Source organism: Watersipora subatra, chromosome 7 (genome assembly GCF_963576615.1).
Source record: "Watersipora subatra chromosome 7, tzWatSuba1.1, whole genome shotgun sequence".
Classification (NCBI taxonomy): domain Eukaryota; kingdom Metazoa; phylum Bryozoa; class Gymnolaemata; order Cheilostomatida; family Watersiporidae; genus Watersipora; species Watersipora subatra.
In genome coordinates, this window is record NC_088714.1 from 25,916,559 (window position 1) to 25,939,519 (window position 22,961).

Below are 22,961 nucleotides of genomic sequence, written 5' to 3' on the forward strand. Positions count from 1 at the left end.
TCAACAATGTATTTACTTTTATATATAATCTTTATACTTACCATAGTGATCAGCATGTTATCTGATAGGACTCATGCAGTACTTTATTGCTGTTTATCGTGTTCTGGTAGAGATTATTAAGTCAATGCTGTACAAAATGAGGTTGAAAGTTTAAATAATTAGGAAGAAAGCAATTTATTCAAAAGTGATATCAAGCATCTGTAAAGCAATTTTAATATACACATGCTTAGCTATAATATACATGTAGCTAAGCACATTTAGGTGACAAGCAAGGTCAATACAAATACTCCACCAAGTACTGTCCAAGGCAGTATATGGAAAACATGCTACCAAAACAACACAGCACAAGGAGACAGCTTTAAGGCAATGTGCAGCTCTAACCAAACTCTTCTCACTAGACTCTTCAGTATCCTGTCCACTAGTGGTGAAAGGTTTAGCATATTATGCTAAACAATAGGTTTAGCATATTATTCTAAACCTATTGTTAAATGACATTTAGCTGCTAAAATACCCATGCATCATTGTTAGATACTGAAAACATCTTATACATGTATATGTGTCGTGGTTTTCTGACAAAACAGCCACCAATCAGGTTGATGTGAATGATTTAAAGAGTAAGATTTTCCATTTATATTAAAAACATCTCATTATTTGTTTGATTTTTGTTATTCACTTCATGCCCAGTCTATTTAATTTATTTATTATTACAATAGAAATGGATGGCCTACAGCTAATTGTAAAAATCACATTATTCCCATGACCAAATGAGCGGGAGCAAAGTTTGAGAGTTTTTATGATAAATGCATGTGCACAAAATTTACGAAAATTATTCATCGACAACATCACAAACCCTTGTTTTGAAATCTCATCAACAAAACTAACCATCATTTTGTAGAGTCGTTAAAGTATAATAACGATACAAAACACGTATAAGCCTGTTTAAATATGTTACCAAGTCTTTGTAAACCATCCACATTATCTTAAAACTTACCTATCTGATGGGATTATACACAAATAGACAGATTAGTTTGGCCGAAAATTTTTATTAAAATTTGCTAAGCCTTACTTTTTTAATATTAAGACCTGAAATTGAAACGCCGAGCAACAGAGAATAGAACGATTAAGTTGCGCGCGTTTTATGAAAAAGTAACATGCACATTTCACCAGTCTATAGCATTGTCGAATTGCCGAAGGTTTCTGTAATTAACGTAAGAGTACTGAAATTGTTTCATTTTTGCAGATTTCAAAGTAACTGACATTTTAGACACTTTTGAGTACTTTGGTATTCTAACTGATGTCCAATGCAGTGTAAGTAAAGGAAATGACGATGATTTTTTTTCTAACGATTCATATGAAATTATTACAATATTTAATTATAAGTTCGGATGACTACACAACAATGACTACGTAGTACAGATTTTCTAAAAATCAATATAAATATCACAACTTCTTGATATTGTTAGCTATGACGTTTTGAAATGTAAACAAAATTTTGCATTGGTTTTATATTATTACTGTATTACTATATATTAATAACATTGGTTATTCTAGTAATATCAGTGCATTTTACTTCTAATATTGCACTTTTCCTATTGCAGGGGGAGAGACATAAACATATAATCTTTTCCTTTCAATATCGCTGTTTGTTATATATAATAACACCCACGCCCAGTACATGACAGCTACGATGACAGTTATCCTATTGCACTGCAGTGCCATTTGACTGCTAATATTGCATTTTTCAACCATCAGTACCCTTTCTTATTTTTCAATATACAGCCATACATACAGCCATTTGTCATACAGCCCACTTTGGTCATGGGCTGTATGACAGTGAAATTTCTAGTACTCATAATTTTCTGTTTTGCCAATCTTCCTGATAGATTGCGCCACCAATGCTTTTTAGCTTGTACTGCCAGGTTATTATTTGTAACTCAGTTGTCCCTGAAACTATATAGTTTAACAAAACCTCAAAATGTGCATAACAGAAAATATAGAAACCTTGTGACACCTGAGCTGAAGAAGACTTTGATATTTGTAGGTAGTGTGCTCACCAGTTAAATTATGAAGAGAACTGCATGTTTATTAAATACATTATTGCCACTCTTGCGGTTGAATGGACTAATTCTAAAAGACTTAACATGCAAAAAGTGGTTGTGCTAAAAATGTCTTATTAACCGTCTTTGTCGGTTTTACTTAATAGTAAGTACTAAAAAATTAGGCTACAATAAAAAAGAACTCTGCATTTTGTATTGTTTAAAATCAATGATTATCTTATTAAAACCTGATACGGAAAACCTATACTCACCTGTTACTTCAACATAATATACATATTTTATAACACAATTATGACTTAAAAATCTTGACAGCGGTTGAATCGGCATCCTATATAATTGTTATCAATCGATTTCTGAAATTTACCAAAAGATTACATGTTTAGCAGGTGACGGTAGGAAGCTTTTATGAACTAGGGTGAACGTTTAAATATAGAAACTATTAAATCTGTGTAAGTTAAAATAGTGCAAACTTAACCAAGTAAATTTGAAACATTTATGGATTGTTTCTCAACCCTATCTCTACCTCCAAATTGGAGAAATGTTGAGCCTACACAGTTTTGGTTGTCTCCAGAGTAAAGTAATGGTAATACTTCTTTACTGATTGTTACTTTATTAATTTAGTGTCTTGCAATGAGTTTTTACATTTACATGCAGTACTTGTTTTGATACGATGTAAAGTTATATGCTGAATCTACTTGAGAGTCATGGTAAGTTTTCAACTAATAAAAACAAATAAGCTACAATGAGTTTTGATAAGGGTGTCTGCTACAAAATCTAACAATTTTAACACACAAGGTCTTAGAACAAAATAATATTATATAAAGAGGTTACATCTTATTTTTTGTTCATTAACCACATACAATAATATCATATTTTTAGAGGCTGCACAGCTTACAGAAAAGGTTGCGGGAAGAAAAGAAAGCTCAACATACACCAGTGTCACTATCTCTTTTATTTCTTGGAACCAGTTAATGGTGGGCTTTGAACCACCAGCTAAGTGAGTTTTTTAAAAAAGTCGTATGTAGTAAGTTTAAAACTTTGTTTTTGCAATGCGAATAATTCGTATAAAATTAGTATAATAGCGCACCAAGAAAATCAGGGCATAGACCTTTCTTACCAAGCAGGTGATGCAAGATAATTATTGTTAAAGTATCGACAAAGTGGGTTCAATTTTCTAGTTACAAAGATCTGCTTCTCACCAGACAAGTCATATGTTTAAACAGATCTAATAAAATAAAGGGATAGTTATTTTTGTAGCCTTGAAGAAACGGTTGCTGTAACTCTAGGAATAGTATGCAGTAAAAACCATGTACCATCGAGTTAGCCTTTTTATCACTTTGGTTTAATTTATCAATACTTGTTCAGAGCATTTCAATAGATTGCCCTAATAATTTATCATTGTTTTTATAATCATAATATTCATAGTTGTATTTTTTATTCAAATTTAAACAACTTTAAGGGTAAAACAAGCCAAAACATTTAAAAGTGATAATTACATCATCAGTGTTTCAGTTGAATGTTTTTCAAAAGCTAACACAAAAATTTGCTGTTCTTATTAGTAGCTTCAAAAACATTTTCATGTTTTATGGGTGAAATCAAACATAATAGAAAAGAATTTCACTACATATTCAGAAACATCATATTGAAGGAACCGGTTGAGCATTGAAACATAGTCATGTCCTTGAGTTGTCAGTATTCTGCTATGTTAAAGCTCCACTCTGGGCAAATTATATTGATCTGTAATGAATTTATAAAATATCTTTGCATAAATTTAAAGAACCTTTTTTTAGTTGTTTTTAACTTAGACAAAATTGGCTTCTTAATAATCGTTTTTCTTAAATCATCTTAATATTGTATCTCTACAAAAGATAAACTATTTCCTGCCTTCATCAGACCTATTATCATTAAATACATACTATACCTTGTTTGATGAGCAGAATTTTATAAGTTGATCTGAGACTAGCTATTTGCAACGTTCAAGATTGATTTATTGTAACGCTACTCTGAGCTTGACACATGCAACTTAAATACACATTTTTCTAAAAACATGGCTACACATGTCAGCGTTATGCATCTTTTCTGCACCCAAAGTGTTTACCACAATAATTTTCAAATACTTTGTTCCATAGAGTTTGAAATTTAAATTCTGCTCAAAAAATCCCCATAGAGCTTTGGTTTGGTTTACAATTTTTTGTAAAAAAAATTTAAACTACAACAAATATTTGGCTGTATGCTACATTTACAAATATTACATAAAGTATATAGTTGATAGTTGATCTTCCTACTACTTATTTTAGGTATGAGGTAAAAGCAAAGCATGATGGTAACGTGATAACATCATCAGGTGATATCACTCATGATTCAAACTCTGAAAGAGCAGCAACAACATTATCTGGGTTTGATCCTGATCAGGAGTATGAGATATCTGTGAGCTGTTTTCTAGAAGATTCTATTCTATGTGAAGGGATTTCTCCTACATTCATGGTCTCTACTTCAGCCTGCTCAGGTACGTAAGCACTAAATTATATGTTTGTTTTGAAAAGTTTCTCAGTGGAATTATTATTATAGCCCATAATTTAACACTATTTGCTCAGATACTAAAATTGAAGATACTTAATTATTAGGCTAAACTAACCTATAAAGTCATATATTATTCTTTAGACCCATCGGTACCTGAGCTTCGTTACATAATTACCTCAACTATGGATAGTGTTAGAGAAAGGTGGAATTACACTTATAAGTGGGAGGTAAGTTTTGCCTACAAACACTGGTTGTGTCAACATATACTTGTATGTTTTAAACTTTCCAAAACAAAAAATTTGGATACAGTTCTTGAACATAGAAAATTATTTGTGCTAAAATTTACTTTGTGTTGCCCTTTTTTACAATAAAAAAATAAATGTATAGTTGGAAACATTGATTATTGACACACAAAAACTAGCACAAACTGCTTTTAAAGTTGAACTGTATGTTTCATTGAACTAAAATATTTTTACATTTTAAATATTAACCTTTAGTTCAAAAACATTTTGGGTTTTGTTCTACTAAAAGATAAACCCAGCATGCTTATCAAAACAGCATCAAGACCACACACTACTAGGTTGTTTACACATTGATTTTTATAAAATATAAATTATCAATAAATCTTTTAAACTAAACTATGCATATTATCATTAAGTTCTACTAGCATTGCACACCACACAAACTAATTTATGGTCAGAGAAATAATGAGGTTTCTATAAAATGTTATGTAAAAGAACTAATTTGATATACAAATAGATCCTTATTAGAAATTAGGCAGTCGTATGAATAAAGTTGGATGGCTAACGTTATAATTTTATGGATGCTAGGTATCTGCATCTAACTGTCGTGGATCAGTAACTTACACTTACTCCAGCCCAGGAGTACACCGTCAGAGTACCACTGATAGATCTGCTACATTTCTAGTAGATGGTTACAAGGAATTTACATTTACTGTTACATCAGAGAATGAGGCAGGTCTGAGGTCCTTATCAGTCAGCAATCAGATATCTCCAATACTGAGTAAGTTGTTGCGGAGTGTCTTATATATTGACCTCTCAATCCACTCAAGTTATCTCATCAGCATCTGAACATGTTATCAATGAGTAAATAATAATTATAAGCTATTAGGATTACACGTTCCTAGATGTTATTAGCATAAAATAATTTGATCTCAAAACCGCCTTCAAAGATTGGCTTGTCTGTTAAAAGCGTGTCTGTTAAACTGCCCTTTCAAAAGCCTAAACACTGTAGTTGCTAACTTATAAAAATAACTGGGCCATGCTGGACTACAGAAAAAAATCAATTATAAAAATATTCCTTTAAAATGTTTTTTGACTTAATTTTGTATTACTCTAAGTTAAACTTTTTGAGAAAACCTATATTTTAATGGACTTGTATGTGACTTGAACGATTAATAAAGTTTATATTTGGTCAATTAGGTTTATTGAGCCTGTTCGGATCTCATGTCTGTTCAAATGACGCTAACGTATTGGTAATTTAGCTGAATGTGTGTTAGAAAATGTAGACAACCTTCCATACCTTTCATAATGATTTGAAAGTGTGAAACATGTTATTTTTTATTTCAAGTCAACCTGCTTGCAATAGTTTTGAGATTTTTCAGAATTTACAGCTTTCTAAATTTTTATTAATATTCCTTAGTTAAGTGAAGGCATTTTTGCAAACTGCTTGCTGTTGATGTGATTCTCGGATCATGTTGAAAAGCTTAACTTAGACTTCTCCTGACAACTAACAATAGGTGCATGAGTACAGTTGAGCCTGTAGTTCTAAACTTATTTCTGCTGCTAAACCAGTGGCTAGCCATTGTAATCAAATGCAACTGCCAAAATACTTAAATAAGCAGTTGTAACTTTGGTAGTAAACTAGTTAGCATTTGCTATGCACAAGTACTTTATATTATCGCAGAAATCGAGTACATTGAAAATCTTTGAGCTTTTTGTGTGTCCAAATTTACAATCGCACTCGTTATTGATGCACTAAAGATTTTCTCAAAAACGGTTTGTATTTTTCAGGGCCCCAATTTGGTGACAGTAAAATAATTGTACAGGCAACAACTTCTGAATGTGTAGAAATCATATGGGAGAAACCTGAATTTATAGGAGGACCAGAACCGAGCATAGAATATCAAGTAATTTTTCATTATTTCAGTTCAGTTTTTACTGACATGAAGGTGGGCATATGATCAGGCCATTTTAGGGTTTTTTTCTAGTCAGTAAACTGGCCAGATGTTGACAAATAATTAATTTTTTTAACATTTCTGTCGCTCTTTATGCTTTAGATATAATCACTCTTAGATTGCATAAATAGTCTTTATGCAATCTAAGATTTTGTCAGTTTAAACACTAAGTTCTTCATTTAGGTAAATGAGGCACACCATGGGAAAGGGCCCATCAGATACTTTTTGAAGATATTAGTTTTTTACCATCTGATAGAGAATCTTTTGCTGATTCTAATGATATGTAACATTTTATTTTTCTGACAGTTATGAGTGAGTTCATTACAAGAAAACGGCCACAAGACTAGGTATTTCGGTAAAACAATGATTTGAGAAATCGAGCGCTGAAAATCAACCAGCATCATAACTCCTACACCGTTTAGCATCATCATGGCAACGAGAAATTTAGTGAGTGCCAACAAAACAGAAAAAAAGTCACTTAGACTAATTAGACCATGCCGAGTTTATTGCTCTCAATTAAGAAGCTCTAAAACAACTAGTTTTCAAGATACAGCTATCTGAAGTGGGCCTAAAATATTACAAGGGCTTCTGTGAAATTAATCGATTTAGTCTATCAGTGTCTATGGCTCTATCACTAACAGTTTATGGGCATTACAATGTCACAAATAATTCAGCTAGCTTCTATAGATTCTCTGTATTGAGGGGGGGTAAGAGAGGTGCCACCTGTTTGGCTAAATAGTCTTGTCTACCAGCTGACATACTACCTGGTTGAATGATATCTGGCACACAATTGTATAGAGCAGTTGTTGCTATCCCTCGCTTTAGAAGTCAGAATCTCCCCATCTCTGTTTCAACCTACAAGTTTATCAATTGTCAGTTGTAGAACAAATTGAGAGTTAGTGAGATGATTGAAAACTACTATCCAAAACTGGAAAGCAAAAACTATCCAGTATTGTCAATAGAGGTTGAACGTTATCTCATTTTTTATGTGCCAGTGATTATGTATGTATATAAATAATTGAGTGAGCTATGATCATGATTGAACTTACCATTTCATCATCATAGAGTTAAAATCAATACATCTTTGTAATATCTGAAAGGAGATTAAAGTACTCAGACGTTTGGTGTCCCAGCTACGACAGCTACAATCCTCAGAATTGTTAACATGAAAATCAAACTAATAAATCCTTTGACAGATCTTTCAAATCGTAGCGTATAGCTTTAAGTACAACACAAGATAATTCAACCTGCTATGCCAACAAGAGCACCAACATTATACTAAAAGTTTAATTCAATCACTTGTACTTATCTAGCATGTGTGTTCATAGAGGCATGGTTGATGGTTTCGATTAGATGTGGTTTTGTGTAGTTGTCTTATCTACGATATTTAAGTTTTACCAATCCGAAGCCAGTATCCATTAGAAATCCAGTATGCCCAAGAAGCATGAATTGTAGGATAATTAAGGAGTTTTTTTTTCATAATCATTTTTCAGCCGAAATAGGCTAGCCCACTCTTGTTTTCAATTTGACCACTGCAGTTATTAGGGTACATGACTATGTTTCCATGATTGCTGGATTCGAGGCAGTGCTCAAGCATGGATATCACACTATTTGGGCCATGGCTCTGCATTGCATCTATGCCGATAGTTTCATTCTCATCATAGATGCAGTTGGTTTGTGATGGTGTCGCGGTATCACAGACGCCAAAGAGTTAAAACTTTGTTGAGTTGAGTTTTTCCTGATGTGCTTGATGAGTTTTTTTTTAAACTTGTTCACTTATATACTACGCATATTAATAAAGGCTGCCTTGAACAATGAGCGGTGATCGTATTGGTAATTTCTGACAGCATACTTTCGAAGCCGTGCCTTTTTGTTGTTACCACTGCGAAATATAGTGCCCTGTGGTTTCATTGAGAGGGCTAACTTGACAATGATTAAGGCATCCTTTTCTTTTTTTCTCGAACTCACCCAGTTTATTTATCTCCATACATTTACTCACTGTGAATTGGGCTGTGCACTTTTTTGAGCAGCAAGACTGATTGTTAGTTGCAGTTTCATGCAGTTCTGACTGAACAGCTTCTTCTGTCTATAGTGGTTGTGTCACCTCTTTCCCTGTTGAGACTGGGGCTGGTATGTGATGTCCATCATCATGAGCAGATCAAACAATTCCTGTTGTTACTAGAGCCTCTTCATCACTGCTAGAGCTACTAATCTCTGAAGTTGACTCACTCTCTGAGTCACTATCACCAAAAAACTCTCTATTAAGTGCATTTTCTATATCAGTATCTAATCCTATCCATCTTCTTTTGCTTGCCATTTTGTTTCTAAGCTTTTTCACTTGAATATTCATTAGAAGAAAAGTTCTGGTGCACATAAAAATAGTTCTAACATCTAAACCAAATGATTAAATCTAGATGGGCATTTCCAAGATATTATTCAAGATGCCCACTAGTCTCATTAGCAACCAGTTAGCAAGACCCATAAAAATGTCATTAATTATTGCTTTTGAGCATATTTTTATGCAGGAATTTGAAGAAAACATGTCAAAGGACATTATAGTGTGAGAATACAAAAAAAGTGTGTGCAATAGTTTTCCAACTTTGAAAGCCTCCAGACTAAATCAACAAAAGTATCAAAAGGGCCCTTTTCCCTTGCTGTGCCTCAAATGCAGAAGTGTGCATATTCTTATACATCATCAGTATCAATATTACATTTAATTATTAAAAATATAGCATTTTTATTTAAAACAAATTTCACTTTCAAAACTTATAGTTCTTCATCTTAAAGTTTTTTAGGTGTTAGTTGGCAAGTAGGATTAGATGAAAGGCTTGGCTTTAAATGTATCTCATATTCTTAACTTTTCTTTGTAAACTATTTAATTACTGATTAGCAGTGACATCCAGGTTTGTCACATCTGTTTTTTGGTAAAATTTGATGTATATCTCATAAAATGTAGTAGATATTTCCAAATTATATCATTTTACCTTTACCTGATCAAATCACCTAAAAATCTTTAGATTCATTCAATCAATTGAACGACATTTACTTACTTAAATCAAGTGAACTAAACTTATATAATCACATCAAGTAAAGTTTTTTTACATCATGCGAGGAAACATTCAACAGTTGGCACACCAACCTCTACTATGCCAGAGATTTTTACTACCAAAGCATTACACACCCATAGCAAAATATCTACAACTAAGTAATTAAAAGTCTCTTCTGCCAACACCTGGGTGCCAGCAATCAATCAACACCCTGTGCTGCTAAATGAGCTATCTGCCTATGACACCACAAGCCAAAAATCTCCTGTCTGAAAAAAACAACATCGCAGTTCAGTGGCTCAATTAACATGTTCTGCTCTCCTGATTGATGTTTTTCAGTAAACATGGATTTGCTGTCCGATATATAGCCAGTCCTGCTAATAGTACTTGTCTCCTTTTATATTACTGATTTATAATTATATAACCATAGATATTCATGTAATACTTTACACTTTGTACAATAATTATATAACCCTAGATATTTATGTAATACCTTACACGTTATACAATAATTATATAACCCTAGATATTTATGTAATACCTTTCACTTTGTACAATAACGAGATAACCCTTGATATCCATGTAATACTTTACACTTTGTACAATAATTATATAAGCCTAGATATTCATGTAACACCCTACACTTTGTACAATAATGTGAGCTACCGTTACATTATTTAAAATTTATGCTTACATTATTTAAATTGTTCAAATATGTTTTGGCGTTTAAACTAAATCAAACTATTTGACCAAAATTTTAAAAGTCAAATTAGTTAAACTATTTTTCTACAACTGCAGCAATCGATCATGATAAATTTTATCCACTTTACATTGTCTCTATTCAATTGCAGCCCTGTGAAACTAGGCCTTCCTTCTGCAGGTTACTTGTGGAGAGGAAGAGAGCTGGGTTACTGCCAAGGACTTATCAGCATCCTCGTGTGGCCACAAACCATCCACTATAGTTAGATGCAAACTTAGAGCTTTAAATGGTAACCTTCAGAGTGATGAGCTAACAGCAACTGCAATAACACTAAAGAAAGGTGACGTTTGTTGTCAGTAATTTATCTCGTAAATATACACATAAGGTATAATGGAGTAGGTACTAAAAGGGGAAGGCAATAGCTATATGCGCTATATACATTATTAACAAGTTTCAGAATGATACAGTTACAATAATATTTATGCGATGACTGCACATCACCATACATGTTTAATTTATGCTCGTTGCACTCAATTTGGAATCTGGAACGTTTCCCTTAACGTGTTCCTAAATATATTATGCGTTAAACTCAAAACCTACTGGTGGCAGTACTGCCTAGCAATAATGGTTGTCAGGTTATGATTGAGTGTTCAGTCATAAGCTCGTTTAATGCTAATAATGGCCATATTTATAAATTTTGTAATGAATACTTGTAACTCTGTTAAACCACTTAAAAATTTAAATGATAAAACATGCTTATTATTCAAAATTACTAAGGTTCCTTAGCGTGGTGTTTAACTTGATTCATAATAAAAAAATTAGTTTTTTGTATTCATGCTCCAATTGCCTTGGCAGTAACATATCAATTAAAGTTTTTCATGTATAACCCTCCTGCAGAATCTTTCTTTAAAACTGCCTTTTAGAAACTATACATATACGTGATTATATAAAATAAATAATTTATTTTTCTGATAGAGTGTACATGCAAAAATGAAAATGAAACAGAATAAAATTTTGGTTCGTGCCGTACTTTTTTGGGCAATCGCTTTTGTATCTAACATTTTAATAAAAGTCATTCTGAGCTTTGTTGTTGCAGAATCCGAAAAAAATACCTCATCCCATTCTTCAAACAAGTTATCACCAGGTATGTTTGCCACTAAAGTTTTTCAAGGCATCTCCTATGGTAGATTTTGAAAAGTTGTAATATAAGTAAAGTGTTTCATATTATAGTCTTGTCATTTAAAAAGTAAAAATAAAGCTTACCTATTTGTATTACCACATTATAGAAAAGACAAAAAGTAGCGTATTGTAAAGGATACACCACTACCTTTACTACTCTATAAGGCACCAAACCACTTAGATTATAAAGTGCAGTATATTTTTGCATAGATATATATAATAAAATACAGTCAATGTGTCTGCAGCAAATAACTGCATAAAACGAGGCTTTCTCTTGCTCTATTAACCTCTGCCTGTTGTGCTTCTTATATACATGTATGGTTTGCAGTGGCAGGCTCAGCCTTTTTTTCGAGATGGCCAAGTCAGTTGCAGGTCAATCATTTTGGTGAAAGCTTGGCGCTAAGTTGGTTTTCTCATATGACGACTCGGTAGCAGATTGGTTCTTTGTCTGCTGGTTTGGTGGACAGCCTGGTTGTCCATTACTTCTAGTGGTTGACCATTTTTTCAGCCAGGTCCAGAGCCAGCTCAGTATCATATTGCCTAAGCTCTATGTGGCCTAGACCCTTTTGTCCTAGGCACAGCTGGCCAGCCGTGGTTGCTTCTTTGGTTTTGAACTCATCTACTTTCTGGTGTTAGACCTTTCAACTCATTATATACCAGGAAGGGACGCTCACTAATAGATATACAATATGGACAATCCATTGGACCAAAAGCCTGCGCTGTCTAGTCTCATACTCCAAGCACCTTATCTGTTGGTTAGCATTTTTTCTATTCTCCAAGCCATGAGCCGGATTGGTGGTGTTTTAGCTAACTCCATTCAGTGCCAGTTAACCTCCAATAGATACTAGGCCTTTTTTTCCTGCTGAATGTATGACAACTGGCCGGCTGCCCAGCACTCCAAGATCTGGCTAAGTGATCATGACAACAGCCCAACATTAGTGGCAGGCTGTCTGAAACAACTGGTCTGATGGTAGCTGACTACTCTGTGAGCTGCCGAGTTGATGGTGAAAAGTCTCTAAGAGCAGAGTTGGTTTCTGGCAGCTTGATGAGTTGGCCTGCCTTTTCTATCGCATTTTTTGAGGCTCACTCCAGTTCCCTGTGTCTTGCCTCACAGCCTGCTTTTTGCGGATCCAGCAAGGCATAGTGAGGGTTGAGAAACATGGCTTCATAGAAACCCTTCCACGCCATCCTCATGCTTTCAAGAATGGCTGCAACTTTGCCTAATTTACATGGTACACCACTTCTTCACACACCCAAAACTCCATGCTTTCTCATTGTCACATGACCGTATCTTATCACACAAGCTGCAGCCTGAAAAGGCACACAACAATGACAATAAGCTAGAGAACATATTGCCAGCTCATCCAAACACTCCTGACAAATTGAAGGAGACCAAGAGTTTCTGACCTGTCCTTCAGAGTAACCTTTACTCAATTTCAGGGTTCTTGTGCTATAAATATATTGACCTTAACAATAGCTTTTTTGCCATAGGCTCACGCACTCATTGCCGCTGCAATACTAAAAACTTTGTGTCAGCCGGTAACATGTTAGAAGTCGGCTCCTCCGGTTTAGTTTCTGCATTTATTTGTGAGTTTCAGGCCGAGGCAAAATATTAAGATTTTCCTACCTCTTTAAACCTGTCACAGCTATAGTTAATGTCAAGTGGCAATGAGTTATTTCAGCTGGGCTGGCCGTCAGCTCCTTCTTGATCTTTTTATCCAGTAGCCAGTTTCGATCAGCTTGTAGTAGAGGTCAGGTATGACTAAACATGACCATCTCTGTCATTAGAAGCAGGGTCAATCTTGGAGGCACCTTGACCATAACATTACATGTCTCCAGTTATCTCTTCTGAGAAAACCCTACTACCTTGTATGAGTCTGTTGTAATCGTGATTTGACACCCGGCTACAGACCCCTCTTCTTAGTATAGACCTTGCCTGTTTAAACCATGGCTTTTAACACACCTGCTTTTAAGGGTCGTAACTGTTTGGAAAATTTTTGAGAGAATAATTTAGTTCACTTTCTGAGACTCTATAGCTGCAGGTGTCCAAGCTGTGATCAGCATGCTAAGGTAATATATAAAAAGGCTTGATGCAAAACTGACTCATTGGTGCTACAGAGCAGATATGACTGTCCCACCGATAAGTTTTTAGCCAGACGCCTTTTTTATTTTGATATTGCTACAACTGAATTGTACAGATTTAGGGGGCGTAAAATTAAAGCAAGCTCATTCATCATACCAATCCAGCAGTCTGATTTTCTGAGCCGGTTGAAGAATTTGCCAGGTCACCACTAGTGTAAGTTATTTTAGATTTGTAACCGGGCTCACTGTCCAGGAATATTGACATTTTATGCATTTGTGTCATTTTTCTACGCTCCTATTGTATGGAAGATCTTCCGTGCTGTGTCATAATTCTTTAAAGCATCGTTTTTCGGGCATTTGTTTTTGATGTATTGTTCTGCACTATCGAACGGTGCCTCTGATCGGTGCGGATCTGTAGCAACCAGCAAACGTAGCAACAACTCCTTCACTTAAGACTCTAGCTGCTGCTAGCGCTACGGCTTCTGGGAAGGCAAAATCATCAATAGGATCGTTTTATCCTTTGGATGAAGTGATCCTCTTGATACAGCAATACCATACAACACTACCAGGCATAACAACTATACAGGATTTTATAATTTGGATAAAGTCTGTTAATACCAATATTTACTCATCACATTTTTAGTGTCCTGGGCAAAGGTTTTACATAGTTTACTGCTACTTTTTCCAGGGGTGTCTGGCCTGCAGTCTTTGCGTGTTTTTTAGCTGTCTTTGTCACCCCACACTTCAAATTTCGACACTTGATGAAACTTTTGACCATTTTTTTTACAGTCGCTGTCAGTCTTGTTCAGTACCACATAAAGGGAGATGACTGGCTGTTCTATCCACCCTGGAGTAGGCAAAAGAGATGTGTTTGCCACATAGTAGCTTCTTTTACAGCTGAGAAACAGACTGCCTTCCATTCGGGCTGGTCATGGCTAGGTTATAAAAATGGCCAGATTTTGTGCAATTGCCCAATCTTTTCCCCTCCAGCTTCAGTGACTCCTTAGTAAAGTCTTCTTTCTGTGAGACTGCTCAATACATGGCAGCCATTGATCCTCATCCTGTTGTTCACATTTGTTTCAGCACTTTGCCAATGTCACTTCGTATCTTTTCTCAGCCGTGTCACTAAACCCTAGAGTTCCTTCTAGATGACTCTGCCATTCCTGAAGCTGATGAGCTCCCGATGCCAGTGGTCTTCACAGATCTGCCAACAGTCTTCCCAGATCTGCAACTTTTGCCTATCACCAATTCTATGGCATAACTCAGCTTTGATTACTGGCATATATTGAAACTCCTCAATATTGCCAACAATCTTGCTACCTAGTTCTACAGCTTTATCTTTTTGCACAGCCAGCGGAGTGAAACGTATTTGGTTTGGATCACAAACTTTGCGCTATACCGATACAATTGAAGCAGCTTCATGACCTAAACTACAGCTGGCAACTTCCTCCATGCGGTGCAGTGGTCGTTTTAGCAAATGACAAGGTCTTGCTAAAATGCGCAACCACTTATTCTAATTTGCTCAGGACCTAGGTCAGCATTGCTTTTACTCAACATTTTCTCAAAATCCTATCTAGGAGAAAAGGCTGACTCGATATGGGGTATCCTTTAACCGATGCATAGGAGATGCGTTGTTTCATACAATCAAAGGCATCTTGTCTTTCCTCTTTTTATTTCAACTTGTCTTATTTTTTGTAAGCCTGTGCAAGTGTGGTGGTAAAGCTTAAGTTTTTTGACAGTGGTAATCTATCATGCTCAGGAATTATGCCACATCTCTTATGCTTATTACATGACCTTCGTAGCACACATTTGACCGGGAGACTGCACTTCACTTGCATGAGCTCACCTCTTGGCAGCTGCTAAAACACTTCTTTTAACTGGTGCAGATGAATGCCAAAGTCTAGTGCAGTGACTAGGATTTTGGTCAGTCAGAGTAGCAACACTTGCCAATGAATGCCATACAACATTTGTTCTGTAATCCTTTAGGAAGCGATTGCTGAGAAGTGAACTTGTTGAAAAAATGAAACCAATTTCATTAATCGGAACGAGTTGCAAACACGGATTCTTGAAAGCGCCTACTTCTAAAAACATTTTCCAGTAGAGATTGACCAAATCTAGCTGCCATTGACTAAATGCTGCCATACTTTTCCATCTGGCAGTGCGCTCAAGAAATTGCCGCTTAACAGAGCACCGAGGCTTTTGCTGACCTGAGAGAGAAACTAAGCATCCTTTTTCTGTCATTCTACTCAGCTGGCAGCAGGCTAGAAATATCCACCTATTCTTATCAATTTTTTATGCAGACACAAGTGATGAACTGCAGGGAGCCTCCAGCAAACTCGTTGAATGCCTTGCTAAAAAGTTTCTTGTTCTGAAATACCACCTTGGCCTCTTTTTTTCATATAAGTAAACAAAAAATTGTATGCATAGGACTCATCTTTTGGTGAAATATAGTGCTTCAATCAGAGAGCTTCAGGCAATGTCTCTCTCTCTCTCTCGCACTGAATGTGGCTTAGTAACGTTTTAGTGACTTTGCAAACCCTTCAGCTTTACACGGCACCAAAATATTATGTTGCTCAGAACAGATATTCCAGATCATTAGGAACTCTGCTTCTAGTTTTTTCACAATTCAGGTCTTGCAACCTTGGTTGGAAAAGAATGATTCCTTATCCACTCAGTGGTCCTCTACTTCAGCGTACATGCTGACAATAGAGCCAGCTGAGAGCATCAGAAGTTAGTCTGTGAGATTAAAGCACCATGTGGCTATGCTTCTTGTTGGTAAAGGACATTTTATGTCCAGGGCAACCTTCTACCAGTCCTAATGAGCAGTAGTGTCAAGTGTTTACCCAAAATGTAATGACATTTCAATTTGTGTGGTTACTATCGTGTCTTTCACTATCTGCGCCTTGCTAAGTAACAGCTGATGGTGTCTGTCTGTGCAAGTTGACGGTCGCCTAGTAACAGAAACCGCAAATTGTTTAAAATCGATAACACTCAGATGAGACACCTGTATGACATCCCAAAAATGGCATAAAAGAGAATGGCATCCACAATAAGTCATCCTTGCTGGTGTGGCTCACCACAAACACCTTCTCAGTCTTTACATCTTAAAGCCATAATGGCAAAAATTTGACTCTGTAGAATGGCGGTCTCATCCTATCAGCAAAAAGGCTTTGGCTGTCAATTTCATTAAACTGGTCTCTTTGCTCTCCGAGTGAACCAATTAAAAATTTGCTGGTCTGGCAAGTTTTTGGTGCAAGCACAGTTTTAAACAATAACTGGATGAACAACCTATCTAAGTGTCCTGAAAGGAAGTAATTTATAGAACAGGGCCGGACCGGAGCTTAAGCTCAAATCAGCATGGCACAACCCGTGTTCCTGGAAACAATAATATTTGGCTTAGACAGTCCTGAGTCTGCTGGAGTAGATCCTAGGTCTATATGACTGTAGTTTGTATGTGCATGTGCATATAGGCCTTTGCAGTATGGGCCACCACTGTTTTTTTAAAGCAGTCTTCTAGCCAGTCGCAGGTCTAGTCTCCCATGACTGGTGCCAAAGCGCACCTCTTGCAGCACTGCACTTCTTCCACCAGGCTGGGCCTATGCATTCAAACTCCAGCTTTCATAAGACTTGTAGTAATTGTGAGTGGCTATGGCTAAGAACCTTTTCATCACATCTCCGTCTCAGGTGAACATGGCATAAAACTCTTGTGTCGCCTTCACATCCTGGGGTGCTATGGCAGAAGTTTGCTTCAAATTTTTAGTTTTTAGCAGTTATGGCAGAAAATCTCTGTGTCACCTGGAGTCTAGTCTGGCTCGGCACAACTTGTCAGCAGCTGCTAATCAAAGCACTTTTCATCGGAGCTTGAATGATTGTGAGCATTAGTGCAACTAGTAGTAGCACTACTGTCGCAGCCCCAAACCGTTACCCGAGCTTAGCTTTTTCACCGGCAAGGCAACAGTAAGACAGGTAAGAGAGGATTCAGGGACAGTTTTTCTAAATGCGTCTCTAGTCTCCACAGCCTTGATATAGAAAGTGTTTTATTGGCACGAGCTTCACGTGTCATCTCACATTTTAGAAAACTAGTGGAACTGCTTTGTCAGCTGCTGCACCAGAGGTGCAAGGTGAGTGGCATTTCCATTTTGAACCACTATCGTCAGTTTGGCTGGCCCTTCCTTCACAGACCCAACAGCAGTCTGCTAAAGCTCTCTAAACTGTATCTCGTTGAACTGAGCACCAACTCGCATGCCGTTGGTCACTTTTGGAATTGGCGCTCCAGTAAATATGAGTCTGTCAAATGGTTGTTTCTCTGATGGCTGATGAACAAACCATTCACTATCAATCTTGACCACAGGGGGATGTCCGAGCTTCCAGTACCCAATTTAGTTGCTGCCAAAAAAATTATTGGACTTTATGTTGCTGTCAGAGTTTCTGTTCTCCCAGATTAAGCTGTTTTTGTGTCAGTTTTCCTGCTCAAACAATGGCATGGTCCTTGGTGGCCACCGATCTATTGTCAGCAGTTGCAGTTAGCCTTGCCGCTTTTCAGTGTCTTCTCAAGTCATTACTCGAGCTGTCCCAAAGTGGCTTCAGTAGTCCTGGGCCAGCAACCCTTGCTGCCATGGCAGCCAAAGGGCCCATTCAACTTACCTTCTTGCTCACGTTCTTAGCTGTCGGGCTGCTTTCAAAACCCTCCAACAAGATCTGGCCCTTTTTGGCAAGTTCCTTGTGAGTCAGTCCTCCGTCTCTCAGTTTGATGAGCTAATATTGGCGACAGTTTTTGCAGGGCTGTCAGCTGAATTTTTAGCATTTTCATACTGTATTCTGACTAAATGTTTCTGGGTGTACTGAAACTCAGCTAAAATCTCATGCCACCTGGCCACCTGGTTTGAGGGCTCCTGCCAGCACAGCCATTAAGAGAGAAGAGTAATCTGTACTAGGAAAAAGTGACTGATCATACAGGAAGGCCGGAAACCCTTTATGGCATGCACCAAGGCAAGCAGCTCATTTTTGGTTACTCAATAATACTTGGCTGCGGACCCTAGGAAATTGTTTAGAAAAAAGCAACTTTCTTAGTCTAATCTTATACCTGTGACAGCACAGCACCCTTTCTGAAGATGTTGGTGTCCATATATAGGGTATACGACAGGCTCGGATAAGGGCAGCTCAGTACAGGAAGCAATGGCAAATGCTCTTTCAGCTCCTCGAAGATAGTCTGCTCTTCTTTTCCTCAAGTCTACTTTTTGTCCTTGTCAGTCAGCTGGTGCACAGTCTGAGATTTGGTAGTGAAACTAAGTATATACTGCCGGTACTACTCTTCTCTGAATCAGTAGATACAACCTCAGTGCTAACCACTTGACTTAGACAACGCACTTGTGACTGGAGCAGCTCATATTTGAAAGACTTCAGCTTGGCTTTCTTCAAATGCTGAAACACATCCCCTAACTGCTATAGGCAGGTATTGATGACAAGGGCAGTGACAATGATGTCATTCAAATAGAGCAGCAACATCTTCTAATGCAAGCCCGGTAGCAATGCTCTATTAGTCTCTATAAGAGACTAGGCACAGAAGTAAGATCAAAGGGCAAGACCTTCCACTTCCTGAGTCAGGAATGAGTAGCAAACGTTGACTCCCTTGGCTAGTAGCCAATGACCCTGTGATTAAATAGTAATTAGGTTAATTACTGGCCCTATGAATGAAACTGAAGTACTTGATGTCGGCCATTGCATGGAGACTGTTATCAATCTGAAAAAAGGAGTAGGCATCATGCTTGGTGACGATATTCGAATGCTTATAATAGTTGACACGGAACCACTACTTGCCATCTTTTTTTCCAGATCAACATCAGCAAAAAGCTCCAAGCACCTCCAGCTAGCTTGATGAGCTCCTTGATTAGCCGCTTACAAGCTTGACACTTGGCATCTACCTTCTTCTCAACTTTTAACCAATGAAAAGGTCTTCTGATAGACCGAGTGCCTTTCTTCAGCAGAATAAAATGCTCCATGTCAAAAGCCTGTCTGCATTTTCATCATTGATGCAAAATGTACCTTGGAAGCGTGTCAGCAATTATGCCAGCTGCGCAACCTGCCCCAGCTGTCTGCAGTTCTGCTACGCTGTTGCAAACAAATCCACGAGTGGAGCTGTCACCCTTATATCCAGCTAACTTGCACTGGTGGGTGTGACACCTGAGCCATAATTGAGTGGTTTGACATTCATTTGGTGATCTACCACTCTTGTGTGCGTGCCATCTGGGATCCCTGCTCGAAGGTGTAGGGATTGGTCCGTGAGGTTGAGGCATCGCGTGACTACACTTTCCATTGGCCTAGGCGGGTTCAAGCTTGTAGCCAATGGCGGCCCAACCGGTCAGCCCTCTATCCCCTAACACCAGTGATCTTTCGTGGTCACTTGACACAGAATAGCCATCATGGTCTTGGCTGACAGCACCATATGCGGTACAACATGGACATTGCAAGTAAACAACTGATTATGTCTGTTTGTGCAGGTCAGAGGCTGACTATTTGCAGAAACCATGAGTTGATGGAGTTTTCATGTGCACTGGTGTGCCACTAAGAACATCATCCCAAGGATGGCACCTTCACTGAAGTGACTGTCTTTACATCGGGGAGACCTATGGTCAGTTGTTTGACTCCGTCAAATGCCGCTAGGTTCTATTTGCTATGAGATCATAGCTGTCACTCTTCTTCAATAAGTCACATACATCTTAAGGGAGCTTGTTCAACGCTTTTTTGCTCAGTGAGTTTGTAGTGCGCCTGGTGTTGATCAGAAACTGGATGATTCACTCTTCTAACTTATAGAGGGCAAAATTCTTCGTAGAATTGGGCCATTCTTACTCTTGTACCCTAACTAGTTCTGCACTGCTCTGGCCCCAAAACATAAGTTTTTGAAGGTCAGATACTCCTTAATCTATCAGGGCGGCCTTCCAAGCTGTTCATCAAGTCTGACCCACAATATTACGGCAAGTCAGCTGTGCTGCCTTCAGCCCTTTGAACCCTGACACTTTTTGTTACTGTGTGTCGGTAACCATGGGCAATTTATTCAACAATTCAAAGTTTTTAAACTTTTAATAAATATATGTAAATGTGATCATAGGTACAATGATGTTTAGTAAAACTTTAGTAAAAAAGTCAGGCAACCAACAGCAAATGTCTTCAAACAAAAAACAACAGTATTTCACCATTATTATTTCTTAAACTATGAAAAGTCATACGATTTTAATGACTCACAAAAGTATTTATATTCTTATCATCTCTCTTGAGCGTGCACTCATTATTATTTCATAACTCAAAATAACTGGAAAATAATAATTAGCATCATAATTTTTTCATTTGCATTCCAGTCATCCATGACCTACCAACAACTGAGATATAGTGATCTTTGGCAATATTGTTCCAATACAATTTGTTATTATGGTGAAGGAAATAGATAAAGATACTTAAAAACTGTTACAAATGGAACTTTAAGTTTCTAGTCTAACATCCTGTGAAAGAATTAATTTGATTGGTTTACGCTGTTACATAGAAACAGGTTTGAAACAGAACCATGTGATTGCCAATATTCTGGCCGCTAAGGTTTCTGACTCACCTTATGCACATTGTGCAAGGGCTTGACTGATTGTACATGCTACCAATTAATGACCTCCTAGCGTGAAAAATCTTTGTAAGCGCTCAGCTAGCTTGCACCACACATGTAAGAGCTAATCTGATTGGTACACTGATTTGGCACATCTGGTTAGAACTAATGTACACAGATCATTATTGATGCTAGTATGGCAGTCATCATGGTGTCTGTCACATATTATGTCATGCCAACAAAGTTCAAAGTGCAAAATTTGTATTTTGCAATTAAAAGTATTATTCTAGGCTTTCTTGATTGTGTCCGTTAAAGATTGCGTAGAGAACGGAAAATTGTGGCAAATTTTTAAAAGTTTGGAGGGATTTGACTTCTCCCAAGATGCAAGTCTGATGTTGCTCAAATTAAATGTTTTTATTTTCCAACCAAATTATTACAATCACTGAGCGCTCCAAATTAATATTGTTTTTTATTTGTTATTTTTTAGCTTTGACTGCTTGCATTGTTGTCATAATCCTTCTGAGCGTAACCATCATTTCTGGTGTGGTCTATTTCATCGTCAACAAAAGACACCAAAGGATTCGGACACCTGTAAGTGAGCTGGAAACAAAAGATCGTTTGTCTAACCTCAGTTCAATGACCTCAACTACAAACCAAGGCCAACAGTATGTAAATGCACCATTGAAACTTGAGGCCATTTATGAGACGCCAATAGACACTGGATCAAATGGTGAAAATGAAAGGGTCTATGCAACATTGAATAATTAGTGGCAGCTGGATGTGATACTAAAGACAAAAGTACTCATCTATTTTTCTAACTCATTTGATCCAATTGCTAGATGTTTATAATCTTCACGATCAAGCATGGATTCAGTTACCAGCAAAGTATATACTTGAGTATATTGAAGGTGTTGTTTAAAGGCATTTCATAAAATTTAGCTATTTCCTTTAATTTTTGTAGTCATAATACAGTTAGCTAACTATCCAGATAAACCTTCTGCGGTTAATGTTATTGGAACCAATCTTAAACATTTTAGAATTGCTGTTTATCGTTTCGCATCAAAAGATGGTATTAAACTTTTAGCAAAATTTTATAGTTTCACGTGCTGTGAATGAAAACTTCCAATTATTAGCTTTGCTTGATAGTACTGACTTGATATATTGTGCTAATATAATAATATTTTGCTTAAATAAAAAATATTACTGCAACTTCATTCAGAAGAACGCATATATTAAACTAGATATTCATACCATAGATCCACGTAAACTCAAATCTAGTGCAGCCTAAAAAGTAACCGGTTTCAAATTGTCTCTGCTCAATGTTCTCCTAACCAGAGTCATTGTGTAAAGAGTTTGTGCTGTCATCTTCTCCCGTTCCCCATGCAACATATAACTCAGCGTGCATGGAGTTTAGTACATGTATTTTCTACGCTTATGATCTTATTACAAGACATTCAAATAGTTCACAAGTAAGAAAAAATTAGCTCTGATTCTTTTCAATTTGCCTGTACCTTTTATACAAATATTTGCTAAGAGATTCTGGTGCCAAATGTAACTCTCAAGTCAATGATTGTACTAAGCTGATTTGGGCCAGCTC

At 36.9% G+C, this 22,961-nt stretch overlaps 1 protein-coding gene across 2 annotated transcripts; it reads left to right on the plus strand.

Annotated features, from left to right (window-relative positions):
* Nucleotides 1-2,958: 2,958 nt before the first annotated feature.
* Nucleotides 2,959-22,511, plus strand: LOC137399936 (uncharacterized). 2 transcript variants are annotated; one of them, XM_068086201.1, is made up of 8 exons: nt 2,959-3,054; nt 4,355-4,563; nt 4,719-4,804; nt 5,408-5,600; nt 6,611-6,726; nt 10,699-10,858; nt 11,615-11,662; nt 21,852-22,511. In XM_068086201.1, the coding sequence occupies exons 1-8, from the start codon at nt 3,029-3,031 to the stop codon at nt 22,130-22,132; spliced, it is 1,119 nt and encodes a 372-aa protein (XP_067942302.1). In that variant the 5' UTR covers nt 2,959-3,028; the 3' UTR covers nt 22,133-22,511. The 2 variants fall into 2 exon arrangements, with proteins under 2 accessions (XP_067942302.1, XP_067942303.1); XM_068086202.1 differs by having other exon boundaries at nt 21,934-22,098.
* The last annotated feature ends 450 nt before the right edge of the window (nt 22,512-22,961 follow it).

Coding starts and splice junctions, on each gene's coding strand:
- LOC137399936 (XM_068086201.1), top strand. CDS start 3,029: ATGGTGGGCTTTGAACCACCAGCTAA. Junction 5,601..6,610: donor TCAGATATCTCCAATACTGA/GTAAGTTGTTGC, acceptor TGTATTTTTCAG/GGCCCCAATTTGGTGACAGT. Junction 10,859..11,614: donor TGCAATAACACTAAAGAAAG/GTGACGTTTGTT, acceptor TTGTTGTTGCAG/AATCCGAAAAAAATACCTCA.